Source organism: Zeus faber (genome assembly GCF_960531495.2).
Source record: "Zeus faber genome assembly, chromosome: 10".
In the NCBI taxonomy this organism is placed as follows: Eukaryota; Metazoa; Chordata; class Actinopteri; order Zeiformes; family Zeidae; genus Zeus; species Zeus faber.
In genome coordinates, this window is record NC_137199.1 from 16,930,057 (window position 1) to 16,956,597 (window position 26,541).

Below are 26,541 nucleotides of genomic sequence, written 5' to 3' on the forward strand. Positions count from 1 at the left end.
GAACTGTAAAGGAGCCTGCCAAGGTTGTTCTATGCTGCTGTTAATGCTTCACTCTCAAGCGACACTGGAAACTGGAAGGATTCCTCTGTGCCATAGCTGTACAGTACAGCTGTATCAAACAAAGGCGCCACGGTTATTTACTTTTGCCTCAGGACTAATTGCAATCCATGGCGTGTCACCTTTGTGTAGCCATGTCAATTCTGCACGACAGGAATTTCATAAAATACAATATTTAGATTCAGTTAAAATGACGGCTATCTCCACTTAAATGTGGCTACCGACCTAGAAAACGCAATTGATCTACTTGTCCATCGAAAACCACGTGAACCGAGTGGATTTTTAAGATTCAAAGCCACAGACACGCTTCTGAAAGTTCCCCAAAGAAAAACTCCGCCCGAGGCGAATCCACCGACTGTGACAATTCCACTGAAATGAAGTGAATCGGGTGCGAAGCATCCGCGTCATAAACGCTGATTTGAGCGGGAGCTCCCGCTGCGGAACCCATCGGACCCCCGCACGCTCCCTGCGAGGCGGGGTCTCCGGAAAAAAAAAAAAAACAAAAAAAACGTGGGAGCCGTCTTCCCTCTTCCTGCTCCCCCATCGCCTCGCTGCGCCACTGCGACACGAGTCCACTCCTCCTGGTGGCGCAAACAATCCATGAACCTTTTATGAGAAGCTATTTAAGGCATAAAAGCTTTTTCTTTTTTTTTTCCCTTTACCCTTTGGAACCCAGTCCCTCGCGAGGTCTAAATCATTGATGACTTCCCTTCCACCTCAGTGAATCCTTTGGCCCAGACCCTACAGAGTGCGGGGGGGGGGAGGCCTGATGTGAGGAAACGCACGACGTTCCTCGGGCGCAAAACAACCGCATCAACAACAAAATAGCGGCGGCTGAATTAGGAATCACGTAGCCGCGGCAACGCAGCCATGATTCAAGGCCAGTGAAGAGGGCTCATCTCTACGATCTGTTCCAGACGCGCACGCTGCAAGAAAATTAAACCTCATCAAACCGGAAAATAAAAAATACAAAACAAATACAAAAGCACAAGGTTTCATTGTTTTGGTTATTTTGAGACACGTATATTGACTGATTTTCAGATCGTTTGTATTTTATTTTATTAAAATATATTTTCAGAACGCTTCACGGAAGTATGTCTTCAACTATATTACTTAGAAATAATTATAATTCAAATTAGTGAGATCTGTTACGTTTTCAAGACATCTTTCCTTATTCTATCAATGAATAAAACAAAGATTTAAAAAAAAACAATGATAATTTCTAGGACGAGACATTCACTTTGCTGTTTTAAGAAATGGGCTAAACACCCGTCACGACCACCGCCACAACTACATTTATTTGGTTTGTTTTATTTGTTTCTGGCTTTTATTTCCTTGCGGCAGCTGAATGTTGGCGCCATGGCTGGTTTGTTGATCATCTCAGAGTTTTTCAGACGCAGACGTTTGTTTTTTGACGTTTGTGTCGTCAATTTGATTCGGTCGGCGGTCCCCGGGGCGCGGCCAGTTCTGCAAACGAACACCGTGCCGCCGCGTCGCTCGCACTCATCTTCTCTCCCTCCGAGCACTCGTTTCTTTGGCGATGGAGAGACAGACGGGGAGACGAGAGAGAGAGACAGAGGGAGAGGGAGAGGGAGAGAGAGAGGGAGAGAGAGAGAGACGGGGAGACGAGAGAGAGAGAGATGGAGAGGGACAGACAAAGTTACAGAGATGGAGGGAGAGAGAGAGAGAGACAGTGAGAGAGGGGGAGCGAGAGAGAGAGAGGGAAGGAGAGAAGGACGGACGGACTGAGAGAGAGACAGAGGGAGAGAGAGGGAGAGAGAGAGAGAGGGAGAGAGAGACAGACAGACTGACAGAGAGAGAGACAGAGGGAGAGAGAGGGAGAGAGAGAGGGGGAGAGAGAGACAGACAGACTGACAGAGAGGGAGGCAGAGGGAGAGAGACAGGAAGAGAGAGAGACAGAAGGGAAGAGAGAGAGAGGGTGAGAGAGACAGACGGGCTGATAGAGAGCGAGATAGAGGGAGAGGGAGAGGGAGAGAGACAGATGGGGAGACAAGGGAGAGAGGGACAGACAGACTGACAGAGAGAGACAGAGGGAGAGAGAGAGACAGTCAGAGAGAGGGAGCAAGAGAGAGAGAGAGAGAGAGAGAGAAAGACCGACTGACAGAGAGAGAGACAGATCGACTGAGAAAGAGAGAGACAGAGAGAGACAGACGGACTGACAGAGAGAGAGCGAGAGGGAGAGAGAGAGAGAGAGAGAGAGATAGAGAGAGAGAGACAGACAGACAGACTTACAGAGAGAGAGACAGAGGGAGAGAGAGAGGGAGGGAGCTTTGGGAATTTGCAGTTAAATATTTGTCATCGCTGACACTTTGTCAAAGCTGACAGCTAATCCGGGGGGAAGCACAAAGCGTACAACAGTAACTGGTGCTGGGATTCATCCGCCGCCATACTGCATTGTACCCAAATGAAAGGCTCAATCGGAGGAGGATTACATCGGGCAAAGCCGAGCTTTTACCGACAACTGACACGTGTGATGAAGAAATGCTAAATAAAGAAGGAGGGAAAGCTGGGGAGAGAAAAACAGATTTGTTTGGGGTTTCTTTTTTTTGTTTTTGTTTCGTTTTGTTCTTGTTTTTGTTTTTTCCCGCTCCGGCACACGCCGAGGTGAAGGCGTCTTCGCCTCCCGACGGCGGTGACAGCTGTTTGCGTTGTTCTGAGGAGAGCGCTCCAGTCAAGTCGCGTCAAACGCTCCCACAAAGAGGCTCTAACGAAGGGGTTCGTCGCGGAAAGGCCGTAAACACGGGCCAACGCGGCCCGGAACAGAACTCCGACGTCACGCCCGTGAGCCCGCGGGAGTCGGCGCCGACTAACGGGAGAAGGAGGGGCGGGGCCACCAAAGGGACGCCTGTTACAGATGTCGATGTCCGATAGTTTTGGGTTTGTATCCGGATCGGAAAAATCGAAACGACTCATCATTTGGTCTCATTGGGTGCATCTGCTGTCCGTGGGAGCTTACGATATCGACTAAACTTTTTTGCCGACCTTCGGAATGAGCTCGAGACGCCAGAGACTACCAACCCGGCTACGCTACGAGACCGCAGAACAAAAGGCGGGGGAGGAGAAGGGGGGCTGACGCCTCGGCTAAAGCTCACCCGCTTTCTACCCAGCACGTTCCTCGCCGATGTTCGGTCCCTGGCAAACAAAATGGATGAGATACGCCCGGCCGGATAGAACCGCTGATGACGCCGGTAAGACGTGATGGAGCGTGCATTCATGGAAACAAAGCTTGGTGCACGGACACTGCTGTCATCGAGAGTCACGGCTCTGCTGACCTAGAGTCTCTCATAGTAAAGCGCTTAAGAAGGGGGGATATAAGCAGCAGCACGGACGCTACCAGCTAATTGTTAGCATTGGCTAGCAAGCGCTCGCCTGCTAGCATACCATTGTGTTCACCAGCTGCTTATAGCCAAACATTGCACATTAACATTAGCTCTTCCCATTAATATTCATCGTTTTTTATTTATTATTTTTTTTTTAACAATACAAGCGAGTCACTCTTTTTAGCCTTTTTTAGGCGACTTTTTCGATCACGACTATCGGGGTACATTTTACAGATACAAATCTGACTCCGACTATCAAGTGATCGGCCCACCCCTGTCCAAAAGATGAAACTCTAAAAAGTGGGAAAGGTTCGACTCTTTTTGAGTGTCGGTTCTTCACAAGTCGCTCAATCAAGAGTCGTTTTATTTTTCCCGACTCTTTGATTCAGTCTGTGTACCGCGCGGTGAGGGAGGGAGGAATTCCCGAACGACGTACGACCGTCAGAACAGTCGTAATAATAGTCGTCACACTCCTTCGATTTAGGCGGGAGGACGCAAACTGTGGACTCCAAACCGTGCATTCCATCACGAAAACGATTTACTTCTGTCAAAATGATATATTTTGGTGGGGGGCAAAGTGTAAATATTGGCCTTTATTCCACATGAATTTAATCCTCGATAATTACTTTCAGTTTTGTGCGTCAGAGATTTCGCTCTCCACTCGCAGAATCGGGGAGTCACGGAGCTCGTCGGGGCACGTTCCCCCGGCGGTTTCGAGTCGGGCTTTCCTTCTTTCGCCAGAGCGACTCCCGGCCTACCGGGGGCCGCCCAAGGGACGAACGACGGGTTCGAGCGTGAGCGCCTGATCCGGCATCTCCGCATCAGAACGACGGCTGATCCAGCGGAGAGCACGGACCCGGCGTTTTAAAAAGGAGGCGTTTGTATCCCGGGGGGCGAGACGCCACGTAAGACACGACCGACCAACCGATCGACCGACCGATCGATTCATTAAAAAAGCCCGATCAAACCACGGTTGAAACAGCCCCCCGCCTCCGCCGCCCCCGTCTGCTCTGGATTTAATGTGTTTTCTTCTGGGGAACAAGAAAAAAATTCAAACAATTCCCACGTAATCATCTCTCTCATCACCTCTGCCCGTCACAGACATTTGAATCTCGCCTTCGCCACTTCGGCACAAATTGAAAAGCTGGAGTGTCACCGGGTCCATTATCGGAGAAACGGCATGTTTTCTTGTCGATGTTCCAATTTGGCCCCGTCACCCTCGTCAGCGCACGTGTAATCAAAGCGGCGGGAAACAAAGTCAGGTGGCTCCTTCACGCACGCCGCGCTGGTTATCGTATCGACGCACGACACAACGCGCCACACAGCGGTGATTGAACCTGATTGCGAATCGGATCCTGAGTGGATACGGGATTAGCGCGATGAATCGGACGGCTCCGTCCCCACCGTCCCACCGGGGAAGGTACGAGACGGGAACGGGAGCGCGATTTCTTCTATTCCAACCCTGAACCGGTTCCCGCTGGTATTCCTGCGTGGATACCACTGTTGCTGCACGTGCCCAAAGGTTGTCAGTACGGTGAAAGTTTGTCAAGTATGATTCTGTTATATACGTATTCCAAAGCCATATTTTTTCTTTTTATTTTTGCAGCCGCACTAAAGTAGGTGAAGCTCTGGACACCTGCTGGGCCGCGATCCACACTTAAATACTTAATAAACCCAGATTCTCGCTCCGAAAACCCCGTTTGGTGGGAGTGAAAATGATGCACGGTATATGAGCTAGTGAACTGCTCGGGGTCCAAAATTTTTTTATATAAATTTCATACATTTTTCTAAGGTGCATTTAATATATTCAAATGTTATGTAAATGTCTAAATCAAAACACTTTATCCCAAAATATATGCATTTTTGTCGGCAAGGTGTGAGCCGCACGTCATTCATATTGCCCCGCTTCACGCTGCACACAAGCCGCGCAGCAGTTTCTTAACAGGCAGATTTAAACAAAGGGTCTTGGTACGTAGTCGTCGGGGGGTGGAGGCGATCGAACCTGCAACATAAGACTCACAGGACCAGCTCTGGACTAGACCCCAAAGCCCCGTCGGCCATTTCATCCTGCTCTCTGTCTGGAAACAGAGAAAGCACAAAATGAAGAGCCCAGACGATACCAACATCGAATCATTATTCATCAAAGAAACAGAGTGCTCAAATGGGATGCTTCAGATATATATATATATATATATATATATATACATACATGAATTATGGATATTCTTTTCTCCTGCCTAGGGTTTCAATAGGAAGTTATTGATGGGAAATAAGCCATTTATGCCTTCACATTACTGCATGATTTAAAATGTTTAGCCGTTTTCTCTCGCATCCACAGCGAGATATACACATATACAGTATATATATCTGTATATTAAAAATATATAAAAATACACCTTTCTCCATGGCTTGAAGAGCAAAGTAAAAACAAAAACTTCAGCTCTGGACTGCGGAGAACACGGCTGCGATGTGGGAGAACTCGCCCATAAAGCCATACGCACCAAACCCTGCGTATCCATTTTGAATGAAAGCCGTTGCCTAGAAATGTCATCACTCCACATCTCGGAAGCAGGTATTAAAGCATCCCCCCAGAGTGATGCTGACTTTTTGAAAAATATTGAAAAATATATATATATTTTTTTCCCTTTCTCCTGTACTGCCAGCTGTGGTAGTCCTCTGCTCTCTCCTGTTCCTCTTAACGGTGGAAACCTGGAAGCTCATGGCGCGGGAGAGCGAGGATCGGAGGGCCCCGACACCCCACTTTCCTCTCGACTGGACGGGGCCCATTTTGGAAAGGAGGATGGGGGTTGGAGGCAGGAGAGAGGGGTGGGGTTGACATGTGTGTAGCAGCAGAACACAGCCGCCTCTGAAGGATTTGGGGATGACGACAGAGATGAAAGCGGGAGGGGATCCAAGGTGCAGACGCTTTAGATTCTTCCCTTTGATTTGGTTTGATTTTTATTTTCTAACTCGGGGTCTGAGGTGCGGGAGTCCAGTTTACTACTACTACTATAAATACTACTACCAATACTATTACCACTGAAAATAATATACTACTAATAGCATGCAACTAATATAGTATGATATACACTACTACACTGTGACTACTACAAGCCCTGCTAATACTAACATATATATACTATAAATAGCATGGGTAATACTGACAATAATTACAACAGTAATAACAATAATATTACAAACAATAAAAATATTACTACTACTAATAATATTAACAATAAAATATAATAAAAGGAATATACTTATAGTTTGTAATAATAATAATAATAATAATATGACTACTACTAATAATAATAACAATAATATATTATTTTAATAAACTTACAGTTTGTAATAATATTAATAATAATAACAATAATACTCATAATAATAATAATGATAATAACAATTAAATAAAATAATAATAATATACTTATAGTTTGTAATAATAATGATAATATTACTACTCGTAATAATAACAATACAATACAATAATAATAAACGAATAGCTTTCAATAATAATAATAGTAATAATAATAATAATAATAATAATAATAATAATAACAATATATATTATAGTTATGATAGCTAACTGCTATTAATAATAACTGATATGCTGCTACCACTAAGATAAGTAATATAAGACTCATAATCACAAACTATCCGAATTTACTATGGACAAAGGGCAGGGAATATAAGAGCAATAGACATGTCTATACAATATACAAGTTTACCTGAAACTGTCCTTCAAACTAACGCTCTCCATACAATCACAGCATTAAGCTCCAAAAGGAAAAAATTATCTAAACAACAACCACTTCCAGTGAGCTGTAAAAGTACCAGCGGGTTCATGTTCACGGGGTAAAGCATTAATGTAACTCAATTAAATTGGTCTCGTTCCATTTAATTCTCTCTCTGTCTGTGGTTTGCCTACAAATGATGAGTAGTAACGTCGCAGGCGTCACTGACGGCCTTGAATAAGTGTTAATGGAAACGCTGTTGATCTGTCTGACTGCAAAGCTCATTACGCGTCGTGAGTGGTTGTAATTAAAGCTATATTTGTTTTCCGTCACTCACTTTGCACTTTGATGCTGGGATTTACATGGGAGACTTTAAAGATTCAGAGTGACGTGCCATGTCTTAGGAGCAGACAAGAGGGAGGGCATGGAAGGGAAGGGAAGGAGGCTCCTCTGGGTTGGGTTTCAAATATCTCTTTCTTTCATTGTGCAGGGAGCATCTCCAGAGTTTACACAGAGAGAGCGAGAGAGAGAAAGAGAGTGAAACGGGGGCCGTTTTTGTGCCGTTCCCTGTCAAAGTCGACCAGTCCAGGGCCAGCTCCAGCCTTTATGGAGCCCGAGGCGAGACCTGTGGAAGGTGCCCCCCCCCTCCCACCTTAGGAAGAGATTTCGTTTCAGAGACCTTCATTCCGCCACTGTGGTGAATTTTAACGCGAGTAAATCACAAAATAAGGAGCCAATGAAGCGCATTTTAACATGTAAATTTAAAAAGCCACAACAGCAACAACTTCAACAACATAACAAAAAAAATGTATCTTGTTTGTTATACATTTTTAATTTTGACTAATTTCGACTGTTTTAATTTATTTTTTGGTCTGCATTTGGAATGTGGGAATTTAAAAAATTAAAAATACTGGAACATCACGGGGTGCAACACTTCAAATTTCTAAAAATATTTTCTAAATATATTCTAAAAATAAAAAAATTCTCCCATAATTGTATTTTTCTTTCATTTTTATTTCCTCTTCTTGGCTTTGCGTCCCCATGGAGGATTGGTGCCCGAGGTGACCGCCTGTGCTCAGAACGGTCACCTGACCAATGCCGTCAACAGCAAAGCCTTGACAGACACTTTCAGCCAATCAGATCAAAGTTTATATATATATATATATATATATATATATATATATATATATATATATATATATATATATTTGTTGAGGGTTAAAGGTAGCCTAAGGGGAGCCTCACAAAATATATATTATATATATATATATATATATATATATATATATATATATATATATATATATATATATATATATAGTATACTGTATATATATAATATATATTTTGCGAGGCTACCCTTAACCACCTTACCCCCAAAAATCCACTCGAGTTTTACAGCCTTGGATTTTTGGCTTGTGGAAACTTTTTGGCCAAGCCAGCTGTCCTCACAATGCACACTGCACGCCGCTGATGCTCATGAATATTCAACAGATGCAAATATTGACTTTTCCCATGAACACCGGCTCTGCACGGCCGCATGTAGGAGTGGCCTTTATTTGCACCTTTGCAAAATGAAACTAAACTCATTCAAACCCTATCGTACATTTTTTTGTAACGAATTACACAAGCTAGTACATGCGCATCATTACAGCGATGCTCAAGTAAGATCGACTTAGCGTAGTGGCAACATTATTTCATAATTACTTCCTTAAGAATTTAGTGAATTACAGAGAAATCATTTGCTGAGGAAAAGATAGTGATGCTTCAGTGTCTCCCTCTTTTTAATCCGTTTAGTCTATTGAAAAGGGACCTACACGATTGCGAGGAACATGTGGAGAATTATTTGGACGAGAATTGCTTCGAGTAGTGAAAGACTAACAATTTAAGACCAAAAATTAAAGAAAAATAATGATTGATGAATAATTTGCTGTGGAATGATGGGGATGCTTTGAGTTTTAAATTGATGAGCCAAAAGCTGAAATTGAGTATACTATTTTTATGAAAAGAAAATGTAATACATTTTTTTTCATCTTCTTGTGCTTTTTTCCTGAACATGGCTAATGCTTCATTTGAATAATCCAAAACAAAATAATTAAACATTAACACGCCTTCAGTCGTTTTTTGGAGTTGTATTCAATGACAAATTTGGAATAGAACGATAATATTTATAATATTTATAAGAAAAAAAAACTATTTTTAATAGGTTAATCTCGGATGAAAAGCAGGTACATCCAAGATTAACTCATACATTTATGAGAAAAAACTCGGAAATGTATCCCAGATAAAACTCTGTGGGTCTAGGTCGAGTCCCATCTGGGATTTATTGTATTTCCAAGTTTTGTTTCTCGTAAATACTTCCCAATGTGACAAAAACAAACAAACAAAAGAAAGTAATAGTAGCTGAATTGAATTTTCCGGCACAGAACTGAACTGAGATTTCCGTTCGCCGGTTTCACCTGGAGCTCAGCTGCCACCGTGTGATGCTGGTGGATCGGTTCCTTCCACCTTTCCACTTGACCCAATCCCCAATAATGAAAAGAGCACAACATATTGTTCTTTAGTTACTATTTTTTCTTTTTAGTTAATGAGTTGTTTATTTATTTATTCCTTTTAGTTTCTATTTCTTATTATCATATTGTATTTATTTATTTATTTATTTTTTATTGTCTCTTTATCCACTTTTGCAATTTAATGAATTAATTTAATTCCTGTTTATTATTGTTCCTTTGCCTTTTTAATTCATGATCTGAGCACTCTGCTTCTATTTAATCTGGCAAAGCACTTTGTAAACTGTGTTTTTAAAGGTGCTATATAAATAAAGCTATTACTATTATTATTATTATTATTTCTATTATTATTATTACATTATTCAAATGTTCCATAAACAGGGCTAATCTAACCAACAAACCAAACAATGATCATGTCTCACCTGTTCCTGCTAGTTAGTTCAACACCTGGCATTAGGCCAACATTCAGAGTTTTCATAGATTCATGGGTTTAGTATTTTGTTATTTCATTGTGTGTGCGCTCAAACATAATAGTGGAATTATGTATCATAGATATTTATCCTACGTCTTTGTTCATTTATTTCGCTTGTGAATGATTAATGCGTGACTGAATAATCATTCCATGTCTGCTTGGCTTCCCCTTGCGCCCGTTCAAGAATGGATCATTCCAATCAAGGGCGGCGGCCGAGCGGATATTTAAGAAGCTCATTCTGCGGGGGGTGGTGGCCGTGTGTGCAGCTTGCTGCGAGGCCGTCTCGGGTCTGTGTTGTTGTTGTTGTTGTTGTTGTTGTTGCCGCCGCCGCCCTGGTCCAGCCTCATCTGGAACATGTCACACCCAAAACCTGTTTCCCTCTGACAGAACCCAACAGCACACGCTTTTGTTGGTGTTTTATCCCTGTTAAACATTTATATCCGCTCAGACTGATGCCGTGGCTGCACCAACTAACTTGCCTCCCAGAACGACGGCAGCCTCCGAATCAGGTCCCCCGGGACCTGGCGCTGTATGCGCACGAGGTCCAGCTCTCCCGAGATTGCCCTTAACCACCAAACCCCAAAAATACACTTCCACACCAAGTTTTACAGACTTCCATCTTTGCCTTCTGGAAAGTTCTCGGTCCAGCCAGCTGTTACAACCGCCGCCCCCACCCCACCCTGGTCACACTACAGGTTTAATATGTCCAGGGTGGAGCAGCTCCACCCACCTGAGCAGGAAATAATAGTGCCACATCTAGTGCCTTTCTAAAACAAATCTCTCTCTCTCTCTATCTTCCACATCTGTCTCTTTCCCTCCATCTGTCTCTCTCTCTCTCTCTTTCTCTCTCTCTCCCTCCACTTCTCTGCATCCTCCATCTCTCTCTCTCCCTTGCTCCCTCCACTTCTCTCCATCTTGCGCCCACAATCCCCACCCCCCTCTCTCTCTAGACGTCACGCTGTGTTAATTTTCCAATAACTTGATTAAGACTTTACAGTGTGAGTCTGCAAAACAACAGGAGGCAAAACCAAGCGAGAGAGAGAGAGAGAGCGAGCGAGAGAGAGAGAGAGAGCCCAGCAGTGTTCCCTCGCTCCTTCTTCTCCTTTTCCATCCTCCTTTCCTTTCGCCGCTGCCCTCTCATCTGTCTTGCTCTCTCTCTCTCTCCTCGTTCTTCTTCTTTCACCCGTCCTCTCCTCCTCTTCTCTCCTTTATCTCCTCCTCCCTTCTGTCATCGGTCCTCCTCCTTCCTTTCCCCTCCTCCTCTCCTCCTTCTACTCTTCCCCTACATCATGTCTCCTCCCCTTTCCTCTCCCCCCTTCTCTTTCATCTACTGTCCACCTCGTTCCTCTTCTCGTCCCTTTTTCCTCCTCTTTCCTTGCTTCCCTTCTCCCCCTCTCTTCCCCTCTTTCATCTCCTCTCCTGCCCCCTTCGACCACTTCTCTCACCTCCTCCTCATCTCCTCTTCTCCCTCCTCCTCCCTTCTCCATCACCTCTCCTCCTCTCACCTCTTCTTTCTTCTTATCACTTTCTTTCCTTCTCTCTCTCGCTCTCTCTTTCGCTCTCTCTCTCTCTCTCTCTCTCTTGCTTCTCTTCCCTCCTCCTCCCCTCCTCCGTGTCCGGGCAGGTGGGACGCTGTTTTATTCCAGGGTTAATATACGATTTGTAGCGCTGTGTTTTTCCATCCGTGGGATTATTCAGACGTACGGTGCGTCAGTGTTTGGGAGAGGGGACGACGCTCCGCATGCAGATCAATCAATTATGTGTCATCGGTCCGAAGGGAGGAGCGGGTGCTTACGCAGGGTGGGGGCGCAAGCAGTGGTACCGGGTGACAAAAAAACAGACGTTTTGTCCGGAGACACAAAGGGTGGGAAATGAGGGAAACGACGGCAGGGCTGCAGACATTGGCGGGTACTTGGTTCAGACTCAGATCGGATCAAGCTTAATCCTGTGGTCGCAAACACGAAAGGCGAACGCCAATTTTAGCCGATAAAAGCTTATTTTTCAATCTTTGGGAGCCAACCCGAGAGATCCAGCATCAGACTTTCAAAAATGTATCGAGTATTTAATTTACTTGTGTATTTAAAAAAAAATGTAATTGATTTATTGACTTAATTATTTATTTATTTATTTATTTATATAATTTAAAAAAAAAATCGTAATTGTAAAATATATTTGTGACCAACCGCAGATTTTTGGTACTTTTGCTGCCATTTGACTTTTTTTCTTTTTACACCATTTGAAAGTGGAGAATCAGACCTTCAAAACAAGGAGTCACTTGTGCGACTCAAGAAAATATTTTTTAAAGCTATGGCTTGATAATGACGAAGGTGCGGCAAATTGTGTTTCTGAGATAATCACCCTCAGAGGTTTCCCCCGCACTTGCCTTTACAGCCAGCATCCAGAATGCTATTTTTTTGGAGGACCAACAGAGGCACATGCTGAATGGGGACTTGACACCCTGCTAAAAGCTTTGAGGGAGGGGGGTTTTGAGGGAATTTTGAACAGCATCATCGACACACAACATCTTGTTTTTTAAAAAAGCTTTTATTTAACAGTTAAAATATACATTTTGTAAAAGTGGAATTATTTAGGAGTTTAAAAGTGGGGACAACACAACAAAATGTACAGTGTGTCAATAATATTAGTCTTTGTACATCAACCTCGGTGTGTCATTTATTTTATAAATGTGCGTATGCCAAATATCTTCAAAGTAGTTGGGGCCCCTTTTTATTTTATTTTCGCCCCTGGCTGCATTTGCAGGTAAACTTCAGAATGTTGTCCATTGATACTTGTTCATAATCTGCATCACCAACCTCAACCTCACGGGCATATCGGTCTCCTCCGGTGGTGCTTGAAAATATTCAGTTTCATCGTCACATTTAGGTGAAAATCTGCTGTTTGAAATGTTGTCCAAGTCCGGGATAACGCCGATATCAGATTCAGCACCACTGTCATTCTCTGCGTCGCTCTAGGAGAAACTGACTATCATCGCGGAAAATTAAGTCCAGTACGCGCCGCTTACACTGACTAGGATCTATCACATTGGTCAGGTCCGCGATGTCATTTAGAGCTTTAGAGCTTTAGCCACAAGTTTTCACAGACAAGTGAAGCCGAAGGATCCTCGTCTTGTTTATGGAAGTGACGTCAGCTTTACTTCTTCTTTGGTGAACGCCGCCTACACTAAATGAATCCAGGTGTGTGTATAAAACACGGAAGATTTAAAGGTTGAACTCAAAACAGTTTCACATTGTGGGATCACATCATATGGAATATGGAGGAATGATCTCCACCTTCACCTCACTCAAGTTCACTTTAAAGGAAATGATCGATCGGCATTGTTCAGCGCTGTTCAGCGTCTCGGTAAGTGAACTGTGTTTCCCCATGTAATCTAACAGGAATATTTCATATTCGACGGCTTAAAATGTATCTACTATTTATAAGTCAAACTTGGTTTTGAAAATACGTTGAGAGATTAAAAAAAACCACAAAGGAACACGAAACTGGAAAAATGTAATTTTCCTTTTAGAAAGGTTTTTTCAACTTATTTGGTGGCTCGTGGCGATTTTAGAAATGCGCGACAAATTGGGTTTTGCTGCGGTGGGTCACATTTTATGTACTTTGATTTTATTATTTGATGTATTTCATGCATTGTGTATTTGTTAGGCTTGTGTATTAAAATAAATGTATGGTACCATGTATTTTGTATTATGTCATGCACCAAAGGGGTGTCTATGTCTTGATAATCATGTTGAGGAATTATGTGTAATACCAGCCTATCCACTAATTGTTGGCATATGGTGGCAAATGGGTTTCCCCTTTGGAGATGAATAACATTTTCTTCCTATTCGTCTGTCTGTTTATTAAGAAACTGGCTCCAGTAGCTCCAGAGCAGCAATACTTTGTACAATGGAGAAATCACAGTCGCTGAAGAACGCGGTCGTAAACTAGCACAAATGTTGGATTTCTTTAAGTATTTACGATCTTTCTAAAGTAAGGAAAGCTGCATTTTCTTTTCCTGAAAAGGTCTCCCCTCCCACCTCGGAGAAACGAGTAGCGTTAAAGGAAATCACAGCAGACAGTGTGAGCCGCCCTTTATGATAATGAACCCCTCGACAATTACCACTTCGACCTTCCCGGGTGGAGGAAGATGGGGAGACGTCTCCTTAGCAGAACCTTTCAACCACTTAGCGCCAGACATGTCAGGCAGATGGTCACCTCCCACCCGACACTGACACTTGTTTGGAGGTTGACGGAGGGATGACATTAGAAAGGTGACGCTGACAGATAGGTGCATCTGTCTGACAGCACAGCCGAGCGTTAATGCCCCCCACCCTCACCTGCCTGTTCCCCCTATACGGCAGCCTGCTGCCATATTGGAAGGCGGAGCTGTCCGGGGGTAATGATGGGAAGTTTGGTGGTAGATTTCACACGTTTGCGGTCCGAGTTCTCGCAGATCCGCAATTCGTGTCATATCACTCACTCACTGGTGGACGTTGATGTGGCTCCAACCACATGCCAACGGGGAGCGGGGGGTGGGGGGCCGGCGTGCATAATGGATTCCACAAATGATGGTGGATCTGTATTAACCTCATCTGTTTAGGAGGACTACAGCTCTTGCTCAGCGGTGAAAGAGGTACGCAGAGCATTTACTGACAGTGACAATGACAAATACCCTGAGACAAGATGACCGAAGGGAAAGTACTGCGTTGATATTTGTACTTACTAAGTATATAATAAGTATGCAATGTCATAGTATATTATAAATATATACAAATTTAAATATAAATCCAGATTTTTTTTAAACCTAAATGAACACGACTGTAGAAGAGTAAAAATATATTGCTTTGAAATGTCAGTGGAGTAAAGACTGAAAGTCTCCAAAACTGAATATACTTAAGGGCTTAAGTACTATTTCAGCACACTTTGGCCCGGCAGAAAGCTTTCACTTAGAGTCGTATAGATGCGGGAGCGCAAGATCCTCGGTTTGGCTTTGATGTGAAATACGAACGGTATTACAGCAAGTGAAGGTGAGTTCAGAGCAGCGTGGTTTTAACGCTACAACGTCCACTCCGCCTCGGCCTGGAGTAAAACCAGCTCCACCTTGTAGACACATATACCACCACCGACCCCATCCCCGCTCCCTGTCTCCTCCTTCCCTGCAGGTTTTACGGTTGATGATACCTCTGGATCCTCATTTCAGTCCCTACTGCTTCTTGGGTGACCGAGTAGAGGTGTGACGTCATCTACAAATTATTATTCTAATAATAATAATAATAATAATAATAATAATAATAATAGTAATAATAATTATTATTATGATTATGATTATTATTATTTTTTTTATTATAATTATTATTATTATTAAGGGTCCATCCCTATTGTTATTGTTCCGATTATTGTTATACTGGGACGTTGCAAACATGTCGTGGTTCAAGTTTCGTCCAAATCGGTTCACGTCTGGAGCAGAAATTCGGGAAAAACCGACAAAATTCAACCAAAATCCCGTACTTGGTGATTCAACGTCGTGCCAACGTTCGAAAACTTGAGACGAATTGTGACGTCATCGTCCTGTTGGATATAAATGTTCAAGGTGTGGTTCTGAATGTCCATTGGCACCTTGTCCAGTGCGTGGTGTCGACACCATCGCTCTGTACTGGTTAGACATTACAAACTAGGCCTGTGTGTGTGTGTTTGTTTTTGAACCGTGTTACCTGGCGGACGTCTGCGGCGATGTTCAATTTATACTTTATCTCTGTGGTCTTTTTGTAAATGAAGACGTTTTATTCGGATATAACCCTGTGTGAGATGCGGTGTTGTGGTCCTCTTGGCGAATCCCCGCTGAGTTCATATTCCCGGAACGAATCCGAAAAAATAGTCTCCTGGAAATTGTATATGATCACGGAATCACGTAATTGTATATAATTACGTAATCCACATTAATCCACCCGACTGTGAGAATGAACGATGCATTCATGTACTAGGAATGCGTCAGAAAACTAGGAGCCATGAAATTGTAATTAGTCACAGAAAGACGCGAACGCTTTTCCAATTTCATGGAACTGTAATCTATCTGACATTTAATCCACAGAAAGGCGTGGCCACTAAAATTACGTAACTTCGCTTCACTGCGTAAGCTTCCCTCAAGACGCCATTATCGGCCCACACGAGACCACACGTCGACTTCAGTCACTGTGACCATGGATCTTTTCACAAACAATAAGGTTAAAGTTAGAACAATGACAAGGTTTGGTTTAAAGGCAAAAATAGACGGTTGTTTTGAAGAAAATTTATAAACATGCAATTTCCTACACCTAAACGTAATACATTTTTAACAATTATTTTCAATTTTACATTGTGAGAGAAAATACAATAAAGTACCAATTAAAGGTAAAATTCCTTAATTATATTTGTGAAATCACATGTATTTATTATGATTGCTGTATAAAATAATTACAAAGTTGTGTTAGCTGAGTTCTGCAGCAATCTTCAAAATGTAATTTGTCACTAATACGACTAAAATGGACCCTGTGTATTGCTGCCTGTAGCTATAATAATAATAATAATAATAATAATAATAATAATAACATATTATATAATATAAGTATATAATATAATTATTTATTATTATTATTATTATTATTATTATTATTATTATTATTATTATTATTATTATTATTATTATTATTATAATAATTATTATTATTATCATTATTATTATTCTCATCTGCAGTGCTAATGTGTGATTTTATGCTGGTGTTGTATTTTTGTTTGTATCATTTATTATTGCATGTTTATCAATGTTTTTTTTACTTATGCAAGTAAGAATTTCATTGTACCGTGCACAATATTAACAAAATTAAAATATCAATATCAAGAGATCAACTGAAATGATTTTGGATTTACAAAAAAAACAAAAACAAGTTAGCTGATTTACTAAAAATCCATGCAATTGGGGAGGCTCAGTTTTGCGTTGTGGTGGGGATGAGCAACATCATGTGGTTCCACCTGCTCCGGGTTCAGCCCCCTCTCCTGGGATGGCTCGTAGCCTTGCAGTCCCTTTCCTTTTTGCTGGGGATTGTTATGTCCCGCAATGGGTTTTTTTGGGGTTTTTTTTTTTCAATTATTTTGGTGCATGCATCGAATTTAATGCACTTCTCTCGGAGTGTCCCAGCAAAATGTTTTGATGTTCTGTTGTTTCTTTAATCAATATTTCTATTTCAGCCTCGTTAAATTTAGCTTTTAAGCTTATTCAGGTCTCCATGAGGCACAACTTCCATTAAACTGCAGCTTCTCACACAGCCATACAGAAGGGAAAACCGTGCAGATAATCTAATCTCGAGAATGGATCTTTGTTCAAACCCACCAAAATGTAGTTTTTTAGTTGTTGTTGTGTTTTTTTTCTTTCTCGTTTGGATTTGGTGGATTTGTTTAATGTCAATGTGAAGAAAAGGGAAATAAAGATAAGGTAAACTCACTCTTTATCCTCAGGCCCGCCGAGGTCCCATCCTGCTGGAACAAACAGAAGAAAAACATACCAGTTATAATAAACCAAATTGAATAAGGCTTTGATAATCACACAGATGGAGTGATTATATATACAGTACATGACTTAGTGTTGTCAACTTGACACGCTGACTGTTGTGTGAAGCTTTTTGTGTGAAGAGCAAAGATCCAGTGAATTCAGCCAAACCAGTGGGAACCTCTTCACACCGCCGCCATTTTAAACAACAATTAAAAGTGACACGCTGCCGCCAAATCGTCCATGCTGCAGCCATTATCATAAGTGGTCACTTGGAATACACACACACACACACACACACACACACACACACACACACACACACACACACGTACACACACATACCAACACACACAGCTAAAAACACATTGTTATAGACACACAGATGGTTCTCTTTGGAAAGTTATTCTGTTCAGTTCTAATAAAACCTTTTGTAAATGTACATTAACTCAGGACACAAGACACAAGACGCAGGACGCAAGAGGCAGGACGCAAGAGGCAGGACACAAGACCCAGGACGTAAGACGCAGGACGCAAGAGGCAGGACACAAGACGCAGGACGCAAGAGGCAGGACGCAAGACGCAGGACGCAAGAGGCAGGACGCAAGAGGCAGGACGCAAGAGGCAGGACGCAAGAGGCAGGACGCAAGAGGCAGGACGCAAGACGTAGGACGCAAGAGGCAGGACGCAAGAGGCAGGACGCAAGACGTAGGACGCAAGACGCAGGACGCAAGAGGCAGGACGCAAGAGGCAGGACGCAAGACGCAGGACGCAAGAGGCAGGACGCAAGACGCAGGACGCAAGAGGCAGGACGCAAGACGCAGGACACAAGACGCAGGACGCAAGAGGCAGGACGCAAGAGGCAGGACGCAAGACGTAGGACGCAAGACGTAGGACGCAAGAGGCAGGACGCAAGAGGCAGGACGCAAGACGCAGGACGCAAGAGGCAGAACGCAAGAGGCAGGACGCAAGAGACAGGACGCAAGACACATGACGCAAGAGGCAGGAGGCAGGAAGCAGGAAGCAGGACGCAGGACGCAAGACGCAGGAGGCAGGACGCAGGACGCAGGAGGCAAGAGGCAAGAGGCAAGAGGCAAGAGGCAGGACGCAAGAGGCAGGAGGCAGGACGCAAGAGGCAGGACACAAGGCGCAGGACGCAGGACGCAGGATGCAGGACGCAAGACGCAGGAGGCAAGAGGCAAGAGGCAGGACGCAGGACGCAGGATGCAGACCGCAGAAGGCAGGACGCAAGACGCAGAATGCAAGACGTAAGACATAGGAGGCAGGACGCAGGAGGCAGAAGGCAGGACGCAGGATGCAGGATGCAAGACACAAGACGCAAGACGCAAGAGGCAGGACGCAGGACACAGGACTCAAGAGGCAGGATGCAGGATGCAGGACGCAAGACACAGGAGGCAGGAGGCAGGACGCATGACGTGGGACGCAAGACGAAGGACGCAGGACCTAAAAGGCAAGACGCAAGAGGCGGGACGTAGGACCTAAAAGGCAAGATGCAAGAGGCAGGACGCAGGATGCAAGACCCACAACACAAGAGGCAGGACGCAAGAGGCAGGATGCAAGACGCAGGACGCGGGATGCAAGACACACAACACAAGAGGCGGGATGCAAGACACAAGACGCAGGACGCAAGACGCAAAACACAAGAGGCAGGACGCAAGACGCAGGACGTAAGACGCAATAGGTAGGACGCAAGACGCAAGACGCAATAAAGGAGCCTTTTCACATCGATATATGTATAAATATGTATAAACATAAATATAAAAAATATGTATCAACTCATGTGTGTTTTGGTTTTTAGCAACAGTTTTAAATGTACCCTGCAACCAAACCGCGAGCTCCCAGGGGGCCTAGGAGCCACGGCTTGGCAACCACTGATTCAGGGCACGCCGCCGCACGCTGATGATTGCAGGAGCAAGCGCCGTTATCGGGAAGAGTATCCTGACGAGCTGCTCGGCGCAAAACCATGAATAAGAAAGATACGGGCATTAATATTAGATTTGCCGTTCTCCGGGGCGCTTCCCTCGTTCTGCTCGCCCTGCACAAGACACGGGGCGGGGCTGTGGAGAGGATGCATTATGCAACAGGTCCACGGTCATTAAGGCACGGGCGTGGAGCCAGGCAGCGACGTGCACGTTCGCGCAGGTTCAGCAACAGTGCGTCAACAGCTGGGATCTGAACAGCCCCAGGGGCCGGGATTGGACGAAACGACGCGCTGACGTGGCAGCGGATCGGTGGTCGCCATGAGGGTATAGAGAGTTGCTCCTTGTCACCTCGCTCATTACAGTTTGTCATCGTTTTGTTTGAGGAAAAGTTGATCTAATCTAAGTTTCATTTTCAATAAATGATCATTATCTAAGGGTGGGTTTCTGGTGAGGTTATCTTTTGTTATTGGACAGAGACAGACATTGGACAGAGACAGACATTGAGACAGACAAACAGACAGATAGCAATGGTTCTGACAAATGGACTCATTGATTTACTGCAGATAAAAAACCTGTTATTTCCCTTCACTGTTATCTACAGCGTTTATTCAACAGCGTTTATTTTTTACTATCTACAGCGTTTATTTTTTACTATCTACAGCGTTTATTCTACAGCATTTATTCTACAGCGTTCATTTTTTACTATCTACAGCGTTTATTCAACAGCATTTATTTTTTACCATCTACAGCGTTTATTTTTTTACTGTCTACGGCGTTTATTTTTTATTATCTACAGAGTTTATTCAACAGCGTTTATTTTTTACTATCTACAGCGTTTATTTTTTACTATCTACAGCATTTATTTTTTTAACTCTCTACAGCGTTTCTTTTTTTACTATCTACAGCGTTTGTTCAACAGCGTTTATTTCTTTACTATCTAAAGCGTTTATTTTTTTTACTATCTACAGCGTTTATTCAACAGCGTTTATTTTTTACTATTTACGGCATTTATTTTTTAGTATCTACAGCGTTTATTTTTTTAACTCTCTACAGCGTTTCTTTTTTTACTATCTACAGCATTTGTTCAACAGAGTTTATTTCTTTACTATCTACAGCGTTTATTTTTTTACTATCTATAGCGTTTATTCGACAGCGTTTATTTTTTACCATCTACAGCGTTTATTTTTTTCCTATCTACAGCGTTTTTTTACTATCTACAGCGTTTATTTTTTTTACTATCTACAGCGTTTATTCAACAGCGTTTATTTTTTACTGTCTACAGCGTTTATTTTTTAACTCTCTACAGCGTTTATTTTTTTACTATCTACAGCGTTTGTTCAACAGCGTTTATTTTTTTACCATCTACAGTGTTTATTTTTTACTATCTACAGCATTTATTTTTTTACTATCTACAGCGTTTATTCAACAGCGTTTCTTTTTTACTATCTACACCGTTTATTCAACAGAGTTTATTTTTTACTATCTACAGCGTTTATTTTTTTACTATCTACAGCATTTATTCAACAGCTTTTCTTTTTTACTATCTACAGCGTTTATTTTTTACTATCTACAGTGTTAATTTTTTTACTATCTTCAGCGTTTATTTTTTTTACTATCTACAACGAGCCGTTGTCCCTGCAGTCAGACTGGCAATTAGTGCGGGACGACAATTGAGACACAGGGTTAACCCAAAATACAAGCACAGCATCGGAAATCCAGCACACTTCAAAAAATACACAACATACACGTGGAGACTTTTGTAGAGTTGGACATGTACTGGACAGTACATCTGTGGTCCACTCTAAATGGACCCGCGACCACAGTTTCGGATCATAAGCCACCAGTTGAGAACCAAAACATCTACAACCAGCGACCTTTTGTCTAAATAGTGAATGTGACATTGTGATGTTTTTTTCTTTTTCGACATTTTCTTTAATGATATCAAGACGTTGGAGTTATCTAGTTGTCATGTCCTTTATCGGTGTCTTGTTGACTATGTCTTCCTCCATGTAAAGGAAGCAGAGCGTGTGACGTGTTACTTCCAGGCGACACGCGCTGGCGTGCACGGACGATGACCCAACAAAACACACCGACAACCGGTGGCCAGCGGCGGATACCATCCAGGTCACCAGCCACGGGCTCTGGAGTTGTTTACGGAATCCACAAAAAAAACAATAATAAAATAATAATATGAATAAAAAGTAAATAAATAAAAAATAATAATAATAATAATAATAATAATAATAATAATAATAATAATAATAATAATAGTAATAATAATAATAATAATAATAAATAATAATTAAAACAAGTAAAATAATAATAATAATAAGGTCCAAACCAGCATATCCAAAAAGTAATTTAGGTTCCAAAATCCATCGGGAATTCCTTAAAATTCTTAGATTATGCAATATTTCATATAATTATATTGATTTTCTGCACAATTCGGTGATCCCCTGGCCTCTCTTATAGTGGATTTCTGTGGGAGCTACATCATCGTAATATTTCTTCAATTATTCTACACCTGAAATGCGAATTGTTGATACATAGATTTATTTGTTTATTGTTAATTTTTCCGGTTTATTGTTTATTGCATATTGTCTATTTTTTATTACTTTTTGTTATTATTGCCTATTTGTTCTGAAATATTTCATATATAATGATAAATAATAATAATAATAATAATAATAATAATAATAATAATAATAATAATAATAATAATATCACATCAGATCTAGAAAGTCTTTAGTCTCACTCAGACCTTTCTGCTTTCACCCCATTTTCCCCACCTGCATTTTTCTCGTCCGCCCCCCCCTCCCAAAAACTCAATTGACAAACAAACCCGAAACCGTGGCGACAACAACCCGAGACCGCCAGACTAGTGAAGCCGCTCATTCAGATCTGAGGGCTACACATTTTTCGGTTTCGGTGACTTCGCTTGGTTGAATAAATGCCCGCCGAGCGCCTGCAGCTTCTCTGATTCCTGCCCTTTGTTTGGAGCCCTTGCCTCAACACCCTCCACCCCTCCACCGCTCCACCCCTCCACCCCTCGCCCACTTCGCTCACCGGCAGGGGAAGAGATACGGAGGGAGAGCGGCTCCTTTGCATACGGCGGGCAGCCTTCACAGCCTTCACAGTTGACTTGTTTGAGGAGAGATTTCCCTGCCGCTCTCTGGGGTGGGGGTGTGGGTGGGGGGCAGGCGGGGGCCGCGGGGGCCCCTGCGCTACAACTTGCGGTTCATCTGCCCCTGTCACACCGACCTGGCTGACCGCACACACTTCTCCAGCTCTCCCTCTCTCTCTCTCTCTCTCTCTCTCTCTCTCTCCCTCTCTCTCTCTCTCTCTCTCTCTCTCACCCTCCAGGCGTTTTATCTCCTCTTTCCTCCTCCTCTCCTCCTTTGCTCCCTCCATCACGCCTCCATGGCGACGGCGCTGAACTCCACTTCAACTTGCCAGTCCGGCTAAACTCGACGCTGCTCGCCCCGTTTGCCGCTCGCTGAACTCTGCCTCGCTATATCTCGCGCCCTTTATCTCCCGCTCTCTCGCTCTCTCTCTCTTTCTCTTTCTCTCTCTATCTCTCCCTCTGTTAATCTAGATTTGCAGCGAAGCAGACACCTGGCAGACAGGCTCCCCCGTCCTCGCCTCCATTTTGTTCTGCGTTACGGGGACCGTCGGTTCAGAATAACCTCCCCGGAACCAGGCTGAGAGCGTGTTGTGGCCGAGCCCGACAGCTCTCCCACCATTGTCCAGTCTCTCCGTCCCTCACAAAGAAGCTCCTGCGGAGGGTGATTCACCGTCTGAGGCACAAGGTCCGCCCGGAGTACCACACCAGGACTCGTCTGCGGCGGGGCATTTTGGAGCCGTTACCGTTACCTCCCAGTGGCTGTCTGTCCCCAACCTGACCTCATCTGAAGATTTCCAAAGCAATGCCGAAGGAATTATGGGTAGAGCACGTGACCAGCTATTAACGGCTTCCCGTTATCACCCTGCCAGTGATTGTGAGGACAACGAACAATCCGATTTTCTATTTCTACCAAAGTCCTTTAAAGTGCAGCCGCAGCTGAGCTCCAGTTACACTGTCAATCTAGTTCTCATTTAACCAGTCATGGAGAGGGTTAACGCTCATATCCCAGTTATTTTCAGGGCTCAGCACTAACCTCTAGAAGTGGTTTGCCAAAGCGGCAAACCCGCATTAAGCTTTTGGTTGCCAAAACCGACAAGATGGTTCACCGAAATTTAGTAATTTCATAATTGAGTGAGATCAATAGATTAGTCGACGGCGGAGGCATCCCGTGCTGGTTGACAGCGAGGCAACCAAACTGCAAGAGCTAGTGGACAACGGCCGAAATCTGGCAACTGGGCAAACGTTATTGTCGAGCCCAAATATTCATGACATTTGTCGTCGGAGAAACGCACATTTGAAGGGTGAAAAGGTTTATTTTGATTCTAACCACGCTGGGTCACACTCCACTTGGATGTCGTTCTCCAAGCGGGCGCCGCGCCACACCCTTCCCCTGCCGCTGCCTCCAGACGGGCGTTCTCATCTGTAAGCAGCAGAGAAGGTGAATTGGAAATTGCAGTTGTGGAGGGGATTCGCCGCCAAGCCATTTTTCACCAAAAGCCAGGGAAATTTCCATAGACGTGTTTGACAAGCGAACGGATGAGCAGAGTTTAGCGCTCCCCTCTCCCAAGACAGATGGCAGCGGTATGCAGATGCCGTAACGACGGAGCGGCGCAAAGTAATCACAGCTCGCCAAACATTCATCTCATCCGAGGGGAGAGCACACGCACCGCTGCTGTAGCTTCTGGTCAAATTCCTGTATCATGCGGATGCCCGGTATCCACTGAAGGACCTCTGCGAGGACTCTCGGGGGGAATTTTTTTAGATCTTTGGGGAATTTATGAGGACATCAAAATTTACAGTCCACTAACTCACCTCTACTTCCGTTTTTTTTTTTTGTTTTTTTTTATGAAAATCCCACCGCAAAGCATTGAAAGGATTGAGGCACAATCCCTTGGTGGCTGACCAATGCAAGCTCTGCAAAGAGCAGTACAAGCAAATTTGGTGGAGAGCTACGTTAAAATGATTTATATTCTTTGGGTCGAAACAGTAACCAAGGGAAGACACAGTAAGCACATCATAGATAAACCCGGATCAATGGACAAATTTTGCAAAGTCTCAAACCATCGCAATTGTAGACTATTGTCTTTCTACATTTGCTAATGTATATGAACTCTCTGTACCACATATTTTCAGAAATTGCAAGTTCATTCTCCTCAATGTCTGAATTCACAGCATCCTGTTCAACCCACGTGGCCCATCAGGGTTTTTTAGCCACATCGCTTCGGAAGCGGGGCTGGAAAAAAATATCATTCTTAGGGGGAGGCATCCCAGCGGCCTTGATTGATTCATCAGGTGTTGAATTATTTGGACACAGAACCTTCCAGAACATGGAAACAAAAAAGATCGATGGTTGAGAAGTCCCATAACAGCTATGAAGCCAAGTCTCAGCCTTGTCCGAGCAACTCCTTTTAGCTGTAGTTTGTACCTATTTGTGGTAGATGATGGTTAAGCACAGAAATTGGGCCTTTCGCAATGAAAGCACCAGATTTGGCACGGATGGCCGCGTATAGTGTGTTCTGAAACTCTGAATGTGTTCTTGAAATGGCCACCAAATGGCCAGTCACGGGGCAGAGATCAGATAAATACCACCTCCCTGGCTCTCCAGAATTGATGGTTATTCTAGGGAGAGCGCTGAAGTGCTCTCCCATACCCTAATCTTATCCTGCAACCTGCTACACGGCAATCTCTCCATCGGTTTTTGTGCTAATGAAAAATAAATGCACAAACGGAGAGCAGAGGGTCTTGCCGTAGGTTTCCATAGGTGCATTGAAGTGTATCGAGCATGAAGGGGAAGGGGAGAGTTCTTTCCCTGAAGTGGAAATGTGCTTTTCTACTGCGTTTTTGTGTTTTTTTCTCAGGTTAAAAGCTTTTAGAAAGGTAGGGAGCGGGAGCTGCGGCATTCAGACATATGATCTAACGGTACACACTCATAAAACCAGTTTTTCACAACATTACATTTTGAAAAATGGCAGCCATGGCCCTCAGGGGCCAAATTGCACCGATCTTTTCATAACATATAAACCTGAAAATGTGATGTTTTCTTTTAAATCTCAATATGTCAAACTGTTATGGATATTTCGACTTAACCGTCCCACTAAGAGTGTTGTGCCTTCCTTAGGAAGCGGCTTCTGCTTTCTGTGGTTGAAAGTTGGAGCATGATCAGTCGGGCTTTAACTCCAGATTTGAACTCGGAAGCGGTGGAGAGCTCATTTTAAATCCCGTCGGTGAAAAACATTCATTCATCACTCAAGAAATGCGAGACCCAGAGTGGAATATTCTTTCCAACTCTAGGTTCAGCAATGTATGGCTTAACCTCTCGGGCGCCGCCCTTTATCCTGCGATATCGCTCCTCCGTGACGGACAGAATAACCAAGCTGCTTCTCCCGCTTCTCACTCAGCCTCTTGAAGAAGTCGTTGTTGTCTTCAGACAAAGCTGCTCAGATCTGCCCTTGATTAGTCCCCCGTTGCCGGATCACACTGCTGCTGCCACCTGTCTGTCTGTCTCTCTCATTTTAATTCAATTCCAATTCAAAAGTCTTTATTGACATGGGAGACATACACTTATCCATCACAACATTAAAACCACCGACGGGTGTAGTGAATAGCATGGATCATCAGGTTCCAATGGCACCTGTCAAGGGGTGGATTATATTAGGCGGCAAGTGAACAGTCAGTTGATGAAGTTGATGTATTGGAAGCAGGAAAAATGGTCAAGCGTAAGGTTCTGAGCCACTTTGACGAGGACCAAATTGTGATGCGAGACGACTGGGTCAGAGCATCTCCAAAACGACAGGTCTTGTGGGGTGTTCCAGGTATACAGTGGTTGGTACCTACCAAA

General features: G+C 43.5%; 1 protein-coding gene across 1 annotated transcript in view; it reads right to left on the reverse strand.

Moving 5' to 3' along the window:
* Positions 1–26,541, reverse strand: part of fstl5 (follistatin-like 5) — a gene marked incomplete at both ends in the record, with an annotated part of 190,975 nt that overhangs the window by 139,924 nt on the left and 24,510 nt on the right. The window contains one exon of the mRNA XM_080008170.1: positions 17,593–17,623. Within this exon, the coding sequence (XP_079864296.1) occupies positions 17,593–17,623 (31 nt within the window). The remainder of the gene's footprint in view (positions 1–17,592; positions 17,624–26,541) is intronic.